Source organism: Pezoporus wallicus, unplaced genomic scaffold (assembly GCF_028554395.1).
Source record: "Pezoporus wallicus isolate ANWC-B61680 ecotype Strahan unplaced genomic scaffold, APGP_CSIRO_Pwel_v1 contig_2384, whole genome shotgun sequence".
NCBI classification, from domain to species: Eukaryota; Metazoa; Chordata; class Aves; order Psittaciformes; family Psittacidae; genus Pezoporus; species Pezoporus wallicus.
This window is the reverse complement of record NW_026640488.1, coordinates 6,907,720-6,923,588: the sequence shown is the minus strand read 5'-3', so window position 1 is coordinate 6,923,588 and position 15,869 is coordinate 6,907,720. Positions and strand designations below refer to the sequence as shown.

At 38.6% G+C, this 15,869-nt stretch overlaps 1 protein-coding gene across 3 annotated transcripts in view; it reads left to right on the top strand.

The window, feature by feature from the left end:
* LOC130604591 (probable ATP-dependent RNA helicase DDX60) overlaps window positions 1-15,869 on the top strand; it is a 44,024-nt gene that overhangs the window by 15,400 nt on the left and 12,755 nt on the right. For 2 of the 3 annotated variants that reach the window (XM_057419218.1, XM_057419220.1), the window contains exons 15-27: window positions 1,023-1,175; window positions 3,006-3,155; window positions 3,947-4,066; window positions 5,472-5,567; window positions 6,287-6,402; window positions 6,963-7,108; window positions 7,290-7,399; window positions 7,496-7,600; window positions 7,687-7,815; window positions 8,648-8,775; window positions 11,352-11,510; window positions 12,742-12,886; window positions 14,190-14,342. In XM_057419218.1, coding sequence (XP_057275201.1) covers window positions 1,023-1,175; window positions 3,006-3,155; window positions 3,947-4,066; window positions 5,472-5,567; window positions 6,287-6,402; window positions 6,963-7,108; window positions 7,290-7,399; window positions 7,496-7,600; window positions 7,687-7,815; window positions 8,648-8,775; window positions 11,352-11,510; window positions 12,742-12,886; window positions 14,190-14,342 — 1,710 coding nt within the window. The remainder of the gene's footprint in view (window positions 1-1,022; window positions 1,176-3,005; window positions 3,156-3,946; window positions 4,067-5,471; window positions 5,568-6,286; window positions 6,403-6,962; window positions 7,109-7,289; window positions 7,400-7,495; window positions 7,601-7,686; window positions 7,816-8,647; window positions 8,776-11,351; window positions 11,511-12,741; window positions 12,887-14,189; window positions 14,343-15,869) is intronic. The other variant, XM_057419219.1, reaches the window with a different exon arrangement.

The following is a 15,869-nucleotide window of genomic DNA, read 5'->3' as shown; positions in this document are numbered from 1 at the left end:
ACTATGATTGTTTGCTATTGGCAGCATAGTTATTGTAGGGGTGTTTGGTGTCCCAGATGTATTATATTTCAGGATTTAGGATCTGAGGTCTCAAAAGGTCTGTTGTAAAGGTTTGTGGTGATAGAAGGGATAAGTTGGCAAGTTTAATGTCTTGCTTGGAAGGGCTAAACATCAATCAGTGGATTTTGGATCTACTTTTGGTTTCAGCTACTTGTTTCTGATGATTCTAGATTAGATTTGCCAAGTTGGGGGAATTTTAGGCATAACTGCAATTTCTGGAATAACTGTAAACATTTCTTTCAAGAAATTGAATTAAGTTTTGAAATCTCCATCCTTGGAGATAGTAAAATCTCAGCTGAACACAGCCCTGAGTGACCTTGTCTAATTGCATCTGCTTCTAGCAGTGAGTTGGATTAATTTACACCGAGACATCCCCAACAATCTAAATTATTATGTGATTCTCATCTTTTAGTGTATGTTGTACATGTAATACTTTTCTATACAGATTTCAGGATCAGTTTTTGTAACTAGGCATGTCCCTGAATATTAAATTTGGTATTTTTTAGTGTATACAGGCATTGTTAAAAAATACAATTTGGGCTTACACTCAGCCTTAACGTTGAATTTCCTTTTGCAACTGTGATTCATTGCACAAGGGGTCAGGGCAGGCTGAAGTAAAGAGACATAAATATATAATGAGAAGGCTCTAGCAGGCAATAGCTTAAAGAGGCTGAGCTTTGCCTGCTAGCCAGGTTTGTTACCTCTTCTGACAAGAAAAACACTATCAGCACTAGCTATGGAAGACATACAATTTTTAGGACATAGTCTCCTTTGAAGAGATACAAGCAAAACACTGACATAAGGCTATTATGGTGTAGGTTTCTGCAAGAAATTATTTTGAAGTCACCTGCACTTCTGTATTTTTTCCAAAGCTTGCAGAGTTCCACAAAGGAAAAGATGTGCCATTTTCTCAATCTCTTGCTACCTTTCAAACCAGATTGAATTTTCATTTGACCTTATAGGCAGGAGAAACTAATGATAAGAAGATTAGCAACTATGCTATCGAAGTGGGTCCAGCTCGCTTTCAGCTACAATACATGGATTATTACTTGCTCAGAGAAGAGAGACATGATCCAGATCCCCGAGTGCAACATTTCATACCTGACACATGGCAGGTAATGAGAGGCAAACTTTTAGCATAAAATTAATGGAAGTTACCTTTGCTTTTTTTCCCCAATTTAAAAATACCTATTATTATACTACCTGTTAAAAATAGTGTTGTTTAACAAATTTAATTTTTCACTAAGTTTAACAAATTCAGTAGATCATTTTGGACTGCATTCCTGCCGTGGTTTAAACTCAGTCAGCCACACAGTCTTGCTCGCTTGCTCCCCCCCCTTTCCTCCCCTCCTGCTTGCGGAGGGATGGTGGGGGAGAATTGAAAGAATGTAACTCCCACAAGTTAAGAACAGTCCAGTAACTAAGGTATAACACAAACCACTACTGCTACCACCAACAATAATAATGATAAGGGAAATAACAAGGGAAGAGAATACAACCACTCACCACCCACCAACCAATACCCAGCCCGACCGAGCAGTGATCTAGCCCTTCCAGGTAACTGCCCCCAGTTCTACATCCTGGGCATGACGTGCTGTGGTATGGAATACCTCTTTGGTCAGTTTGGGTCAGGTGTTCTGTCTCTGCTTCCTCCCGGCTTCCCCTCCTCCCTGGCAGAGCATGAGGCTCACAAAGTCCTTGGTCAAAGTAAACATTACTGAGCAACAACTAAAAACATCAGTGCTGTTCCCAGGCTGAAAGTCAAAACCACGGCACTGCACCAGCTACTAAGAAGGAGAAAAATGATTGCTACTGCTGAACCCAGGACGATTCCATATTCTTTCTACACTGGGAGCTTGTCTAAAGAGCTTTGCATACGGAATTCAACGTAAGAAGTGCTGAATCCGTGGGATTTCACTGCTTGTTACTCTATTTAATAGTGGTAACACCTTATAATCGCTGGATAGTCTTTGACTATTCATCCTCTGTTCATTTTCCCCAAAGAATTATCTGTAGTCTGACTTAAGAAATAACTTTTCTGTGTAAAGCAGAGTAAGTCTAACTCAGATTTTTTTTTTTTATCACTCGACTGGGGAGGCCAACTGAATTTGCTCCATCTCTCCAAAACAGTTGCTTGAACACCAAGTTATAACTTGGCATATGTACTGATAGAGAAAGATAGTGTTAGTACTATTTCTGTACTCTTCTGTACCCCTTCCCCCATCCTTTCACAGACCTGGGTAAAGTAGGAGAGCATAGGGGATGACAGTAATAGGGAAGGAAACAAATTAGTAAATGCTGTATAGGAGCAGAAGGGAGATTTGGACCATATTGATGTAACTGTTGTAATGCAAGAAAACAAATACTGCCTTATATAAAACAACAAGTTTTTTACTGTGAGGCTGATGAGGCACTGGAACAGGTTGCCTAGAGGACTGGTAAGTGCTCCGTCCCTGGCGGTGTTCAAGGCCAGATTGGACAGAGCTTTGGGCGACATGGTCTAGTGTGAGGCATCCCTGCCCATGGCAAGGGGGGGTTGGTGATGATCTTAAGGTTCTTTCCAACCCAGACTGTTCTATGACTCTGTAATAATGAAGTTTTTGAAACTGAATTATACATTGCTTAGTTAACTGTTTTATTTTTTTAACTTGAATATATCCAGGTTTGGATTCAGAAAGTTTTGGTATCAGTATTTCAGACCAAATAATTGAAATAAACAAATTAGAGCCTGTAGTTCCTCCTTTTTTTTTTTTCTTACTATTACCAGTGTAAGAATAAAGAGTACAGTCATAAACCAGCCAGGTTAACTCTGACTTTCTCTAGTCTAAAATCTGTATATAAAGTCTATGCACAAGAATAGGAGATGTTTTCATCGAAAGAGCTGGTTTACTCAATAAGAACTTCCTAGCAAGATTTTTTGACATAAGTAACTGCTTTTCTTTTAGCGGGAGCTTCTTGATGCTGTAGATAATAATGAATCTGCAGTGATTGTTGCTCCCACTTCATCAGGAAAAACATATGCATCATACTATTGCATGGAAAAAGTTCTGAAAGCAAGCAATGAAGGAGTAGTTGTTTATGTTGCTCCTACAAAGGTAAGGCTGCATCATCCTACTACATGTTCTATATATATATGACTATGATATTTCTCAGTGTGATTCTAAAACTGTTTGAGGTAGCTTGTAACACAAATCTTGTTGCTACATTTTTTTTTCATTAGAAATGGAATCTTTACATTCTGTTTTACGTGTAAACACCATGTTTAAAAAAAATCCTAAAAATGCTTAAGCTGATGTAGAGTTATTGTTTATTAATATCTGAGTAGCTAATTTAAGATCAGAAACACTAATATATACAGAAGTGCTAAAAGTAGCATTTTAAGTAAATACTGAGAATGCCTCAAAACCTACCAACATGGTAAAGTAATATTTGAACAGAACAACTACCCATCGAGTCAAGCTTTTTCGCAGTAAATTCACCATTAGATACTTCAAGAGACAATTTATGAAATTGTAGGCAGTGGGATATTTTTTAATGAGTTAAAAACCAATTTTTTAATAGTTAAAAACTGACTGAAGTGCTGAGGCCCACTGTTTTGATTTCATCCAAAACTTATTTTGATTGCAGTGGTGTGATTTTTAGATAGGGAGTTACATGCTATTGCATAACAATCTCTATGGATTATTGTCTTTAAGCAAAAATGTCAAGCACCATATCTTTTTAAAGTTAACGTTGTTGACAGTCTAGACTTAATAGAGGATTACATGGTATGTATTATAGTCTAGTATGTTAATATTGGTACCAAAATAGAATGCTTTTATATGTCTCAGAATGCCATATGTCTTTAGAGATACACTCTTTTTGTTAATGACCTGCTTTCTTTAAGGCTCTTGTAAACCAAGTAGTAGGAACTATATACAGTCGGTTCACCAAGAAACTTCCAGATGGATTGGTAGTGTGTGGAGTCTTCACACGAGATTATCGCCATGATGTCGTGAATTCTCAGGTATCTTTTTATGGGTGTTTTAATGCATAATAATAATAATGACATATATTGTCTGGTTTCTGAAAATGTTAATTCTAATTACAACAATTGTGCCATTACTAAAAACAAAGTTTAGGAAAAATCTAAGCATACCTGTACTGCTTACCAGAAAGTTTCAGTGTATGGCATACAACCTTACCTATTCGTCCTTAGGGTGCATGCAATTGATAACTTGCTCTGGTTAAAAGGAGAAACATTAAAATCCTTTGGTTGCCAACACACAGCAGATGCCTTACAGGATTCCAGATAGAATACATCAGTAATCCCTTGTCCACTGGTGTAGTCTTTCCATCATAGAAGGTCACTAGGTTGGTCTCTCTTGTAGTGGAGAGCCCAGAAATGAAGTCCAGGTGTGGCCTCATCAGTCGTGAGTAGAGGGGAATCCTGCCTTGATTTGCCGGCAACACTCCCCCTAATGCAGCCCAGGATGCCATTAGCCTTCTTTGCTCTGAGGGCATGTTGCTGCCTCATGTTCAACTTGGTATCCACCAGGACCCTCAGGTCCTTTTCTGCAGAGTTGCTTCCCAGCTGGATGGCCTCCAGCATATGCTGGTACATGGGGTTTTTCCTCCTCTGGTACAGGACTTTGTACATCTCCCTGTTGAACCTCATGAGGTTTCTGTCAGCACATTTCTCCAACCTACGTCCTTCTGGATGGCAGCATGAGCCTCTGGCATATCAGCTGCTCCTCCTAGTTTGTCATCAGCAAACCTGCTGAGGGTATGCTTTTCCCCATCATCGAGATCATTAATGAAGATGTTAAACAGGATCAGACCCACTATTGACCCCTGGAGTACAACTCTATTTACTGGCCTCCAGCTAGACTTTGTATCACTAATCCAACTTCTAAGCACAGCCTCCCAACCAGTTTTCAGTCCAACACTTTCATTGTCTGCTAATTTGGCCCATTCTTCAACAGCTCGTCTATTGGGATCTTAACAGGTGTTGTCAAAATCTTTACTGAAGACAATATACAATGCTCTCACCTCATCTACCAAGCCAGTCATTTCATGATAGAAGTTTTCCAAGGTTGGTCAGCATGACTTCCCCTTGCTGAATTCATGCTGAATGCTCATGATGACTTTTTTGTTCATGTTCTTTCTTGTACTCCATGCCTGGAAGTTATTTCCAGGATTAGTTACCATCTTCACAGGGACTGAGGTGAGACTAACTTGTCTGCAGTTAGTTTCCTGTGTCTTCTTTCTTGCCCTTCCTTAAGATAGCAGTGACAAATCATTAATGTAATTTTGCTTACCTTGAAATCAAATACCTATGCATGTTTGTAAATGCTTTTTAAATACAGGGTCTACTTGTAGCTGATTAGTCAATTTACTTGAAAACAGTGCTTTACAAGTATTTTTCTTAGATACTAGTGACCGTGCCTCAATGTTTAGAAATCTTGATGCTGTCTCCTCGTTGCCAGAAGTGGGCCAAACGGATACAATATGTTATATTTGATGAGGTAAGCATCTTCCATAGTAACCAATGTAACAAATTTATGGATAATCTGGAAGAAAAATGCCAGTGACGCAGTTTTTAATTGCATACATTATTGCTGGCAAAAAAACCCAACTTTCAGGAATATTATTCCAGACTTAATTACTTTTTCCTGTTCGCTGATTGTGTTTATATGCTTCAGTGAAAGAACTTAAAACCCTGTTGGTCCTCAGGAGGACATACATTTCAGTCAAAGCTACCAGGAGCTTCCTTTATTTCTCTCAAGCCATTCAGCTGGAAAAACTAAAAGCCACCACTGTATAGTCTCAGTGGCACAAATAGAATGTTGCAGACTGGGATCGTAGCAATTTCGCATCATATTGTATTTGTCAGTCATTCCAGGGGAAAAGTCAATGATTAATTTTGCTAAATTTAAAATTTCTACAGTATTCTTTCTTGTATATAAAATTAATTGCTAATAATGCCAGTGAGTACCTGGGATACAAACGTAGTATTGAATGTAGTATTGAAATTTTGCACTGATTTGCTACCTAGTTAAGTCTAGAAAGGGATTTACTGGACATTTGATTTGGGTCTTGTGGCCATTCGCTGCAATATAAGAATTACTCAGTGTTGATCTTGCCAAATTTTGGATTTTTGCAAAACACAAACCAACCCATGTTCTGGGTGCCCTTTGATAAGGAACTTCTTATTTTCTCTTAATCCTTTTTCCCAAAACCGTAGGTCCATTGTCTTGGTGGTGAAATTGGAGCAGAGGTTTGGGAGCACCTTTTGGTAACAATTCGATGTCCGTTTTTGGCACTCTCTGCTACTGTCAGTAATCCAGAACACCTAACTGAGTACGTGTGGAATTTTCTTGCTCACAAGAGCATATTTAAATCAGATATGGTGGGTTTAGTTAGAGAGATAACTACTATTGGGAGGCAATTGATTTGGAGTTATATTGCTCTATGTATTATGCTACTGTTACTCCCCCAATTGACAAAAAATGGTACTGTAACTCTTAACTGCGTAATGAGAAAAAGTGCCACTTGTTCCTTCAGACCCTATAATTGAGCTGTGTAGGAAAATTTTGGAGGCTTTTGCATCTGTTTGAATTGCCAAAGCCTGATAAGACTATTTGTCCATCATCCATCAAAGAAGACACCTGCACTCTCTTTCTCTCTGTGTATATATATATATGTATATATACATATATGTGTATGTATGTATGTAATGGTGTTATTGCATGTTTTTTATTTGCATCCTGGGAGAAGCTCAAGAACATTGCACTGAAGATGGTGACAGGGGGACTGGAAAATACATAAGAGAAACTGAGCAGACTGTAGATATTCATCTACTGTAGCTGTAGCAGTTTTCTTAAAATACATTTTGCTACTTTATTTTATGTGCACTGTAGGTGGTTACAGTCTGTGAAGAGGTATTGGCAACGTGCCGAGAATAGAGTAAAAAGAAGCTCTACAAACTCTGAGAAGAACTTTACGAGAAAGTATAAAGGGAAATCTAAAGTACAGGAACAAAAGCAATCATATCGTGTTAGACTAGGTGTGTATCAGAGTATTTTGTAACTATGAAATAAATCCAGCTAAAACTTTATCATGGTGTGTGAACTTAAGCATATTTTGTTTTGATGTTTTCTTTTAAGTAAAAATAAGTCTTGCAGGATTAAATACTTGCCTTTTAACACACTCAAGTGCATCATGACAGCATTTTTGTCTCTTCTCAGTTGTGTATGAAGAAAGATACAATGATTTGGAAAAGTATGTGTGTTCTCTAAAGAGCGGGGATTTTCTCATTGAACACTGTCATCCATGTGCTGCATTAACAGTGAATCACGTAAGCATAATACTGGGATCAGCATTGCGTAGCAACTGTTACATGGATTCCATCAAAATAATTCCTTTATTTTTCTTTTGTTTAAACTCCTTGAAGATTGAGAACTATGGTATTCCTTCAGATCTTTCCTTGTCTTCGCGAGAGAGCATCCAGCTTTATGACACAATGGTAAAAGTCTGGCGAGAGTGGCCAAGGGCCCAGGTGTGTATACACAGCTGTGGGCAAAATGCATCAAAATAAATTCCTAACAAATTACTGCCGTGTTTTATATTAATGTTGTTTTCCAGGAGCTAGATCCTGAGGAATTTGTCTCTTTCAAGAATAAAGTAGTAATAAAAAAGGCGGATGTGAGGAAATACGAACAGGAACTGAAGAAAGAACTTAGCAAATGGATTGCTCTTGGCCAAAGACAGAAGGTAACAGTTGTTACTGGGCACTGTCTTAAGGTTGTGTACACTTCAATATAATTATAATAAATAATAATAATAAGTAATACTATAATAATGGGAGTTTCTTCTCCCATAATTATTATTGATTAGCTACTGCTGTACTTGAAAGATAAGCACTAATATTTGTGGCATTTCCATAAGCATTTTCGAGGTGGTATTTTCACAAGTTTTCATGGGAATCAGACTTCTGATACTGCTGTGAGATTTCAGTTCCTTATTCCTTTAGGTACCTCCTGCAGTTGGTGAGAATATTATTCCATAGCTCTGCTTCTTCAGTCTACCTTTTTTTTGCTACTCATTTGAAACCTTTTGTGTAACCACAGACAGTATGTATGTTTCCATGTAAAAGATAGGAATTAAAACAGTGAGCAAAAAATCAAGTCTTTAATTGGAGGTCACCTATTCCTATATCATAAAAAAGAATATGAGGTGGTGGTGAATTGATAACAAGAAGAAAATAAAGAATATCTGGGAAATACATATTAAAAAAAAAAATTCATGAAACGTGACACTTAAATGTGAAAACAGATCATAATCACTATGTTAGTGATACTTTATTATTTGCATTGTGATGGTAGCCATGAATGCTACAATAATTTGCATTTGGAGTTCTCACCAAAGTCAGTTGATAATTTGCAGACTTAGACTGTAAACAATATGTGACTATTCCAGTTCTGAATAACTGAGTAAAAAAAAAAGAGCTGATAGAAGCTGACAGAGGAAAATGAGGGCTTCGCATTTTTTAGCCTACAGTCAGAAGGTTCTGCCACTAAAATCTCCACAATACTACTATGGTCAGGTGAATCGGCTGCTGGACCACCTTAAGCCAAAACCTGTGGATTGCTCAGAAAATGAAAAGTGGAAGCATTTTGCAAGCTTTGTTAATAAATTACATGAGATGGATAAGTTGCCAGCTATATTTTTTATGTAAGTATTTACACTGCATGTATTATATGTGTATTGCCTATATTCAGAAAAACAGGTATTGGACATAAGCATTGATATAGCTTGGCATATGCCATTTGTATGGTATTTGTTACCTTTGCTTTAAAACCACAAAGTAAAGGCCTACAAGCTCTATCAACCTGTGTATATTTATGGTACTAAAGGTTTAGCTGAAATTGAAGCTGTGAGCATTTAATTACTGTGTGGAAAGGGTAGAATCCATGCATGGATGTCTGAGAAACTTACAAGAACCTGAATCACATTGCAATGAGAGTCAGATTCTTGGTTGCTTTGCCCCAGTGTAGTCAGTAAAACTTTTGGAAAACATATGCTGTTTACTTAGAGGTGCAAATGGAGTTTTGGGGTGGTCTTGGTAGAGAAGAGGGTGGAATGAGGTTCTATTAATGTGTGTTTGTTACATGGTGGTGGTTCCATTGCATAGCCTCTACCAATATCACTTTACACCTAGTGACATGCATCAGTCAGCCTGCTGTCCACATATGTGAGGTGTAACATCAGACACACAGCTCTGAGCCTACTGACAATACCATTACAGTTAATGATACTGCTCATATTAGCAAAGTAGGCACATACCTCAAGGTTGGACTTACTGAAAAGAAGCTGCTTATCAGTAAACAGTTGTCTAGCACATATTTTCACTGTAATAATGCAGAGAAACAATCATGTAAAAACGGAAAGTGTTCTCATCTTGGTATGAAGCTGTGCTCTTCCTTACACTGGACGCTAGGGGTAGAATGCTCACTGCCATTCCAGTTCTTACATGCTTGACGCTGATAAAAAGGCATTTCTGAAACAGCTCTAGAAAGCAAAAATCAAAAAGTGAATGCACATATTAATGGCCCATCTCAAATTACTCTAGTTCCTGGTAAAATATTTTTATTTCTTTTTCTCAGTGACAGCCTAATTGTAAATCAGTGTTATGGCTAATTTCAAGCTGAAACTGACAGTTCTCAAGAGGACTTTTAGATATTTGCAGTTCCTTCAATAAGGAATAATTTCAGGGCTGCTGTATGAACTGCAGCATCATTTTGGGGCACTCAATAGGAAGTGCCAAGATGCTTCTCCATAGGGGAAATGGACAAGTGCCTTCCCCTCATCTACCCTAGAATGATGGGTCCTTAGAAATTCTTGGTGATAAGAGACTTTGAGAAGAGTAAAAATATCCTGTCCAGTTGATAAATGATCTTAGTGAGTCAAGAACACATCTCAGACCAGTGAATATGCAGGCAGAACCTGGTGGTATCAAACTGGAGGATGAAGTACAGAAATCTGTTCTCTAAAGGTCTTTTAAGGCACAGGGGTAGTGTAACAGCACTTGACAGACCCTCCAGTGTCTTTGTAGTTAGACAAAGACAAGAATTAGACAAGTAAAAAAACCCAACCAACCAACAACAAAAAAAAAATCTCTTCAGTTAAATGTCCCAGTCCTGAGCAATTATGATGAAGGGGATAAGTAGCTCTCACAAGCAGCAGACAGTGACTTGGAGATTCATTGGTGCTGGTAAGCTTTTTCTCCCTAAGCTGTTACTGATGAATGATCTTGCAAAGCAGTTATCCGATGTGGTGTTATGTTAGCATAGTTAGTGGAGACTCCTGAGAGAGCAGGTATCAGAGCTGTAGAAGCCAAGCTGCAATCACAACTGATGATGGTAAAGAAAAAACAGTAGTTGAGTTCTCTTTTCTTAGAGCCACCAAGGAAAAGAAGAGGCTGGCAGCACTTTAGTATTCTTTATGGCTGAATAAACTCAACAGTAGAAATTAATTAGAACGTCTAGTCTGAACTTCAAAGGGAAAAAAAAGAAGAGTTTATGGCAATTAACTATTATTGAGCTCTGGCATCTGTGAAGATGAGAAAAGCTGAAGAGAGATTATCTCCTAGCCTTAAAATCTGTATTTGGTCTTTGTGGCTGAAAGGATCAAGTCCTTCAATTTTTGTTCTTGCTCTTGGTGACTGCCAGAGTTGAATGACTTGTGAATATTTTAATGGACTAGGGTGCACCCTTACCCCATATGTTGCCAACACCTTGTATGATGTTAGTTAACACGACCTGCTGCTGCAGCAAGAACAAAAAGATATTTTTTGAGGGTGAAGCTGGAGAAGTGTTCATTCCAGTTAAACTCTAAACAGTCCAATACTGAAAAAGTTATGAGGAAGAACAGTTGTGTAGAAGACCAAGACAGTCGGGCACTGATTCTCAACTTGGGTAGTTGAGAAGAATTAAAATAACTTAAGCTGTAGCTTGCTTTATATGAATGTCCAAGTGTTCTGTTTAGGGAAAGGTAGAGTTGAGCATACTTTCTGTAAATAATTTATTGGCAGAACCGTTTTACATTTTACCACTTAGTTTTGGAATAATAGTGATTTGAAAGTGAATGCAGACTATGATTTGGACATGGAATAGAATCTAATCATTAGAAGCATATCCCTGACTATTGCCAGATGATAAGGGTCACTGCATACTATTATAACAATATTACATATAAATAAAAACTTTATTAGAGTTCACCTAGCTGATGTATATTATTTGCTTTTAAAGATTTAATGTGGATACAGTGGAAAGTGCAGCCAAGAGTGTATTCCTTTATTTGCTGAAAAAACAAAAGCTTATACAAGGCTCTAATATCGAGAAGGAAAGAAACCGATTAAGGGCCGAACTACAAAAAGTGAACAAAATGGTAGGAAAATTCAACCCTGAGTAAGTATTATAACTATATATTATTAAAAAAATACATATTATGATAGAGCGTCATTTTGTGATAACTTGTTTCTGGGGAATGTACCTTACAGAAGCACATTCATCCATCTTACAGTATAGGAGTCCCTGTTCTTCTCTCTGCTCTAGCAGCCCACGCAGTAGGAGTTGCTGTGTGGCAGGTTTCAGTCGGCAGTACCTAGCATATTGTTAGGCACCAGGAAGATACCACTGTTGCTGACATTGTGTAAGGTGCTGGCACTACAACAGACGAGCCAAAGAGAGAGACCTGAGCATATAAGATTGAACAATTTGGATTAATTTGCTCCTGAGATACGAAGACACCAGAATGGCTCTTTCCCTTGGCAGTAACTTTTGTCATGGAGCTCTTAAAAACCCTGGTGCTGGGTCAGCCACTGTGGGAAAGTATTTTCATAGTTCAGCCTTGCCAAGACTGGTTAAGGTGGTGGATCTCTCAAGTATGGCTTCACCTGAGTGGGTAGATGTTCTTCAAGTATTTGTCAGCCTTTTGTTTGGACTGTACCGTATTTGTTTCACCCGTAACATGAATTTTCTTGATTTTCTGACCATAGAGTATGCATTTTTGTAAAGTGTTTGGCAATGAAATAAAGCTAATAGTTATCTAGACTGTCAGGAACAGAAAACATCACGATTTTGTTCTAATCGTAACAATTTACAGTGTATTCTTTGGACATAATATCATGAAAGAATGAACTTAGATGACTTTAATAAAACTTGAAAATCCAGCGGGAATTTAGACACATATTTAGACACATATTTAGACATTGAAGTAGCTTGAAAATCTGCCTCTAAATAGTTTTCCCTCCCCTCTTTTCAAGTACTATTCTAAATCCTTATGGCCCATGTCATTATTGGTAATAAATCCATTGCATTTCTTTTTCATGTTTAATTCTTCTACTATGCAATTTTGATAGCTTAATTTGCTGAACGAGATGCTTAGAGTTGCTGTCTTCATCTTCCTTTCATTTTTGTGTATCACTGTAACTCCCCTCTGCTTCACCCAGAATTACTTGCTGTTTTGCATACAAGCCACGATAAAATGAAGCTGTTATCAGTAAATTAACAGATCTACCTCCATGTTTGAGCCTGCAGTTTAAAAGGGAATGAGTCTGAATCTTTCAGTACCAAAGAATATTTTAAAAGTGAGGAATGTATGTGAATTACAGGAAAAAATATTTTATATTGTATACAGGGATACCAAAAAGGTGAACCCCAGTAAAATGGAAAACACTGTGGTGCTTTTGTCTAAAAAAACCCAGTTGGAAAAAAGACTTAAAGGGCTAACTGATATCCCTTCTTCATGTACTTATGCTGATCCTAAAGCAGTGGATGAAGATGTAAGTAATTCACTGATCGTTATAACAAGGTTATGATTTTGTATGTCTAAAATGCATGAATTTGTGAATAAATACATAAAACTCGTGTATGATGCAGTTGTACTTTATAACAGTACGTGTCAAGTTCATGAAACATTCTGAATAGTTCCATTTACATTTTATTCAAGGTATCAATCTTAGATAACTTGTATGTTATGTATGGACAAATTTCATTCTGCCATATAAAAAGATGTTGACTTGTCTCTGTGCTAGGAGTCCTGGGATGTATGCTATTATGAATTGATTTCCATGAACTATTAGCAGTGCAGTTCTGTTACTTGTTGATTCAGGTCTCGGACTCGTATTTTTCTGACTGAGCCATCAGGAGAGGCTATTTGGCACCTTTGTTCAATTATAAAAACATTTTTAAGCTCTTCATATCTCATAGAAATATTAATTAATTATTTTAGGTTCTTAAGGTTCTAGTCCCCAAAAGGCAACATTTTCTATGCTTTTCAATGTGTTTATGACCCCTGAGGAAAGAAAAGGTAAGAAAGGCACTGAAAATCTGCAAATGTCCATCAGAAATACTAGTGTGTATATTTGTATACAAATAATTAAGTAATAATTAGTGAAAGAGATTCGTGTGATGTGGTTTCCAGCAGCAGTGGGTAACTGGGCCTTGGTCCAGGAGATTCCCTCAGGTCTAAACTTCCTGAAACATGACTGTGGTTCATATAGCTCTCTTCATGGCTAGGGTTTTTTAATTAAAAAAGCAATTGTGATATATAGCTCTTAATTTGGAGAGAAGGTGCTCAAAATTTTGATGAAGTGTCTTGATAATGCTTTTGGCTCATTGTGGTATACCTTGAAAGACGGGAAAATTCTGTGTATTGGGACCAAACTTGAAAATGCTCATGATTCCTTATGCTAGGACCTTGGCATCCCAACGGCATTTTTGAACCACTGTCAGCCAGCAGGGAAGGAGCACTGCTTCCCACAGTTGCACATGGGTAAAGTCAGTGAAGAAACAGCTTGGATTATGGAACAGGTGACACTTAGCTGTACAGTGAAGTTCCAAAAATACTGGAAAAGCTTAATTCAGTGCTGTTTCTGATTTTGGGAAAGGGAAGCTTCTAACTGCATTGTGAGATGAGATGGTGATACTGAGCAGGGATGACAAATGAGCAAGAGTATCAGCTTCACAAAGTTACTTAGGAATTTGTTCTGATAGCTATATTTCTCTATAGCACTTGGAACTTTATCAGAGAAGGCTTTTTTATTAACACTTGGTTGTGGTTAATACTATTCTTTTTATTTGTAGACTTTGAGGAAGATTTTTTATCGACTTAGGTTTGAGAGAAGAGGTTATCTGCATCAAAGTTTGGCACTGAGGGGCATTGGGTATCATCATGCATCTATGGCCAGTAAGGAAAGACAAGTAGTGGAGATGCTTTTCAGGATGGGATATATCAAGGTTGGTAAACTGGGAACAGTTCTCCTTATAGCATGTTAGTTTCTGCACATACTTAATGAAAAAAATATAGTTTAGCTTTCACCAGTGGTAAAATATGTTGCATTTACTTTGTCATGCTACTTTAAAAAGTGTTGACTTCTGTCCACAAACGATGGCCACACTATTTCTGATAAAGGCCAGGATGCTCACTTGGAGTATTGTGTACAGTTCTGGTGTTCTCAACATAAAAAGGACATGGAACTGTTGGAACAAGTCCAGAGAAGGGCCATGAGGATGATCAGGGGTCTGGAGCACCTCCCGTATGAAGACAGGCTGAGAAAGTTGGGGCTGTTCAGGCTGGAGAAGAGAAGGCTGCATGGAGACATCATAGGAGCCTTCCAGTATCTGAAGGGGGCCTGTTAGGATGCCAGAGAGGGACTCTTCATCAGGGACTGTAGTGACAGGACAAGGGGTAATGGGTTAAAACTTAAACAGGGGAAGTTTAGATTGGATATAAGGAACAAGTTCTTTACTGTAAGGGTGGTAAGGCACTGGAATGGGTTTCCCAAGGAAGCTGTGAATGCTCCATCCCTGGTGGTGTTCAAGGCCAGGTTGGACAGAGCCTTGGGTGACATGGTTTAGTGTGAGTTGTCCCTGCCCATGGCAGGGGGGTTGGAACTTGATGATCTTAAGGTCCTTTCCAACCCCAACTATTCTATGGTTCGATGCTGCTGGCCTTCTTGGCCAACGGGGCACAAGCTGGCTCATGTTCAACTGGCCACCAGTCAACACTCCCAGGTCCTTTTCCACTGAGCAGCTTTCCAGCCACTCTTCCCCCAGCCCATACCATTGCATGGGGTTGTTGTGGCCCAGATGCAGGACCCAGCACTGAGCCTTGTTAAACCTCATACTATTAGCCTCAACCTGTTGATCCAGCCTGTCCATATCCCTCTGTAGAGCCTTCCTACCCTCCAGCAGATTAACACTCCCACCCAATTCTGTGTCATCTGCAAACTCAGCAAGGGTGCATTTGATCTCCTCATCCAGATCATTGATAAAGGTATTAAACAAAACTGGCCCCAGTACTGAGCCCTGGGGAACACCACTTGTAACTGATCACCAACTGAATTTAATTCCGTTTACCACTGCTCTTTGGGCCCAGCCCAGTTAGCCGGGACTGCCGAGAGATGATTGAAAATAGCTTGGAGAGCACTTCCATCAGCTCCCTCAGGACCCTTGGGTGGGTCCCATCTGGCCCCATAGACGTATGTCCAAGTGGTGTAGCAGGTTGCTGACCATTTCCCTATGAATTATGGGGGCTTCATTCTGCTCCCCCTCCCTATCTTCCAGCTAAGGGTATTGGATACCCAGAGGACAACTGGTCTTACTATGAAAGGCTGAGGTAAAGAAATCATGAAGTACATCAGCCTTTTCCTCATCTTTTGTCACTATGTTTTCCCCCCGTATCCAAGAAAGGATGGAGATTCTCTTTAGCCCTCCTTTTGTTGTTAATGTAATTATAGAAACATTTTTTACTGTCTTTTACTG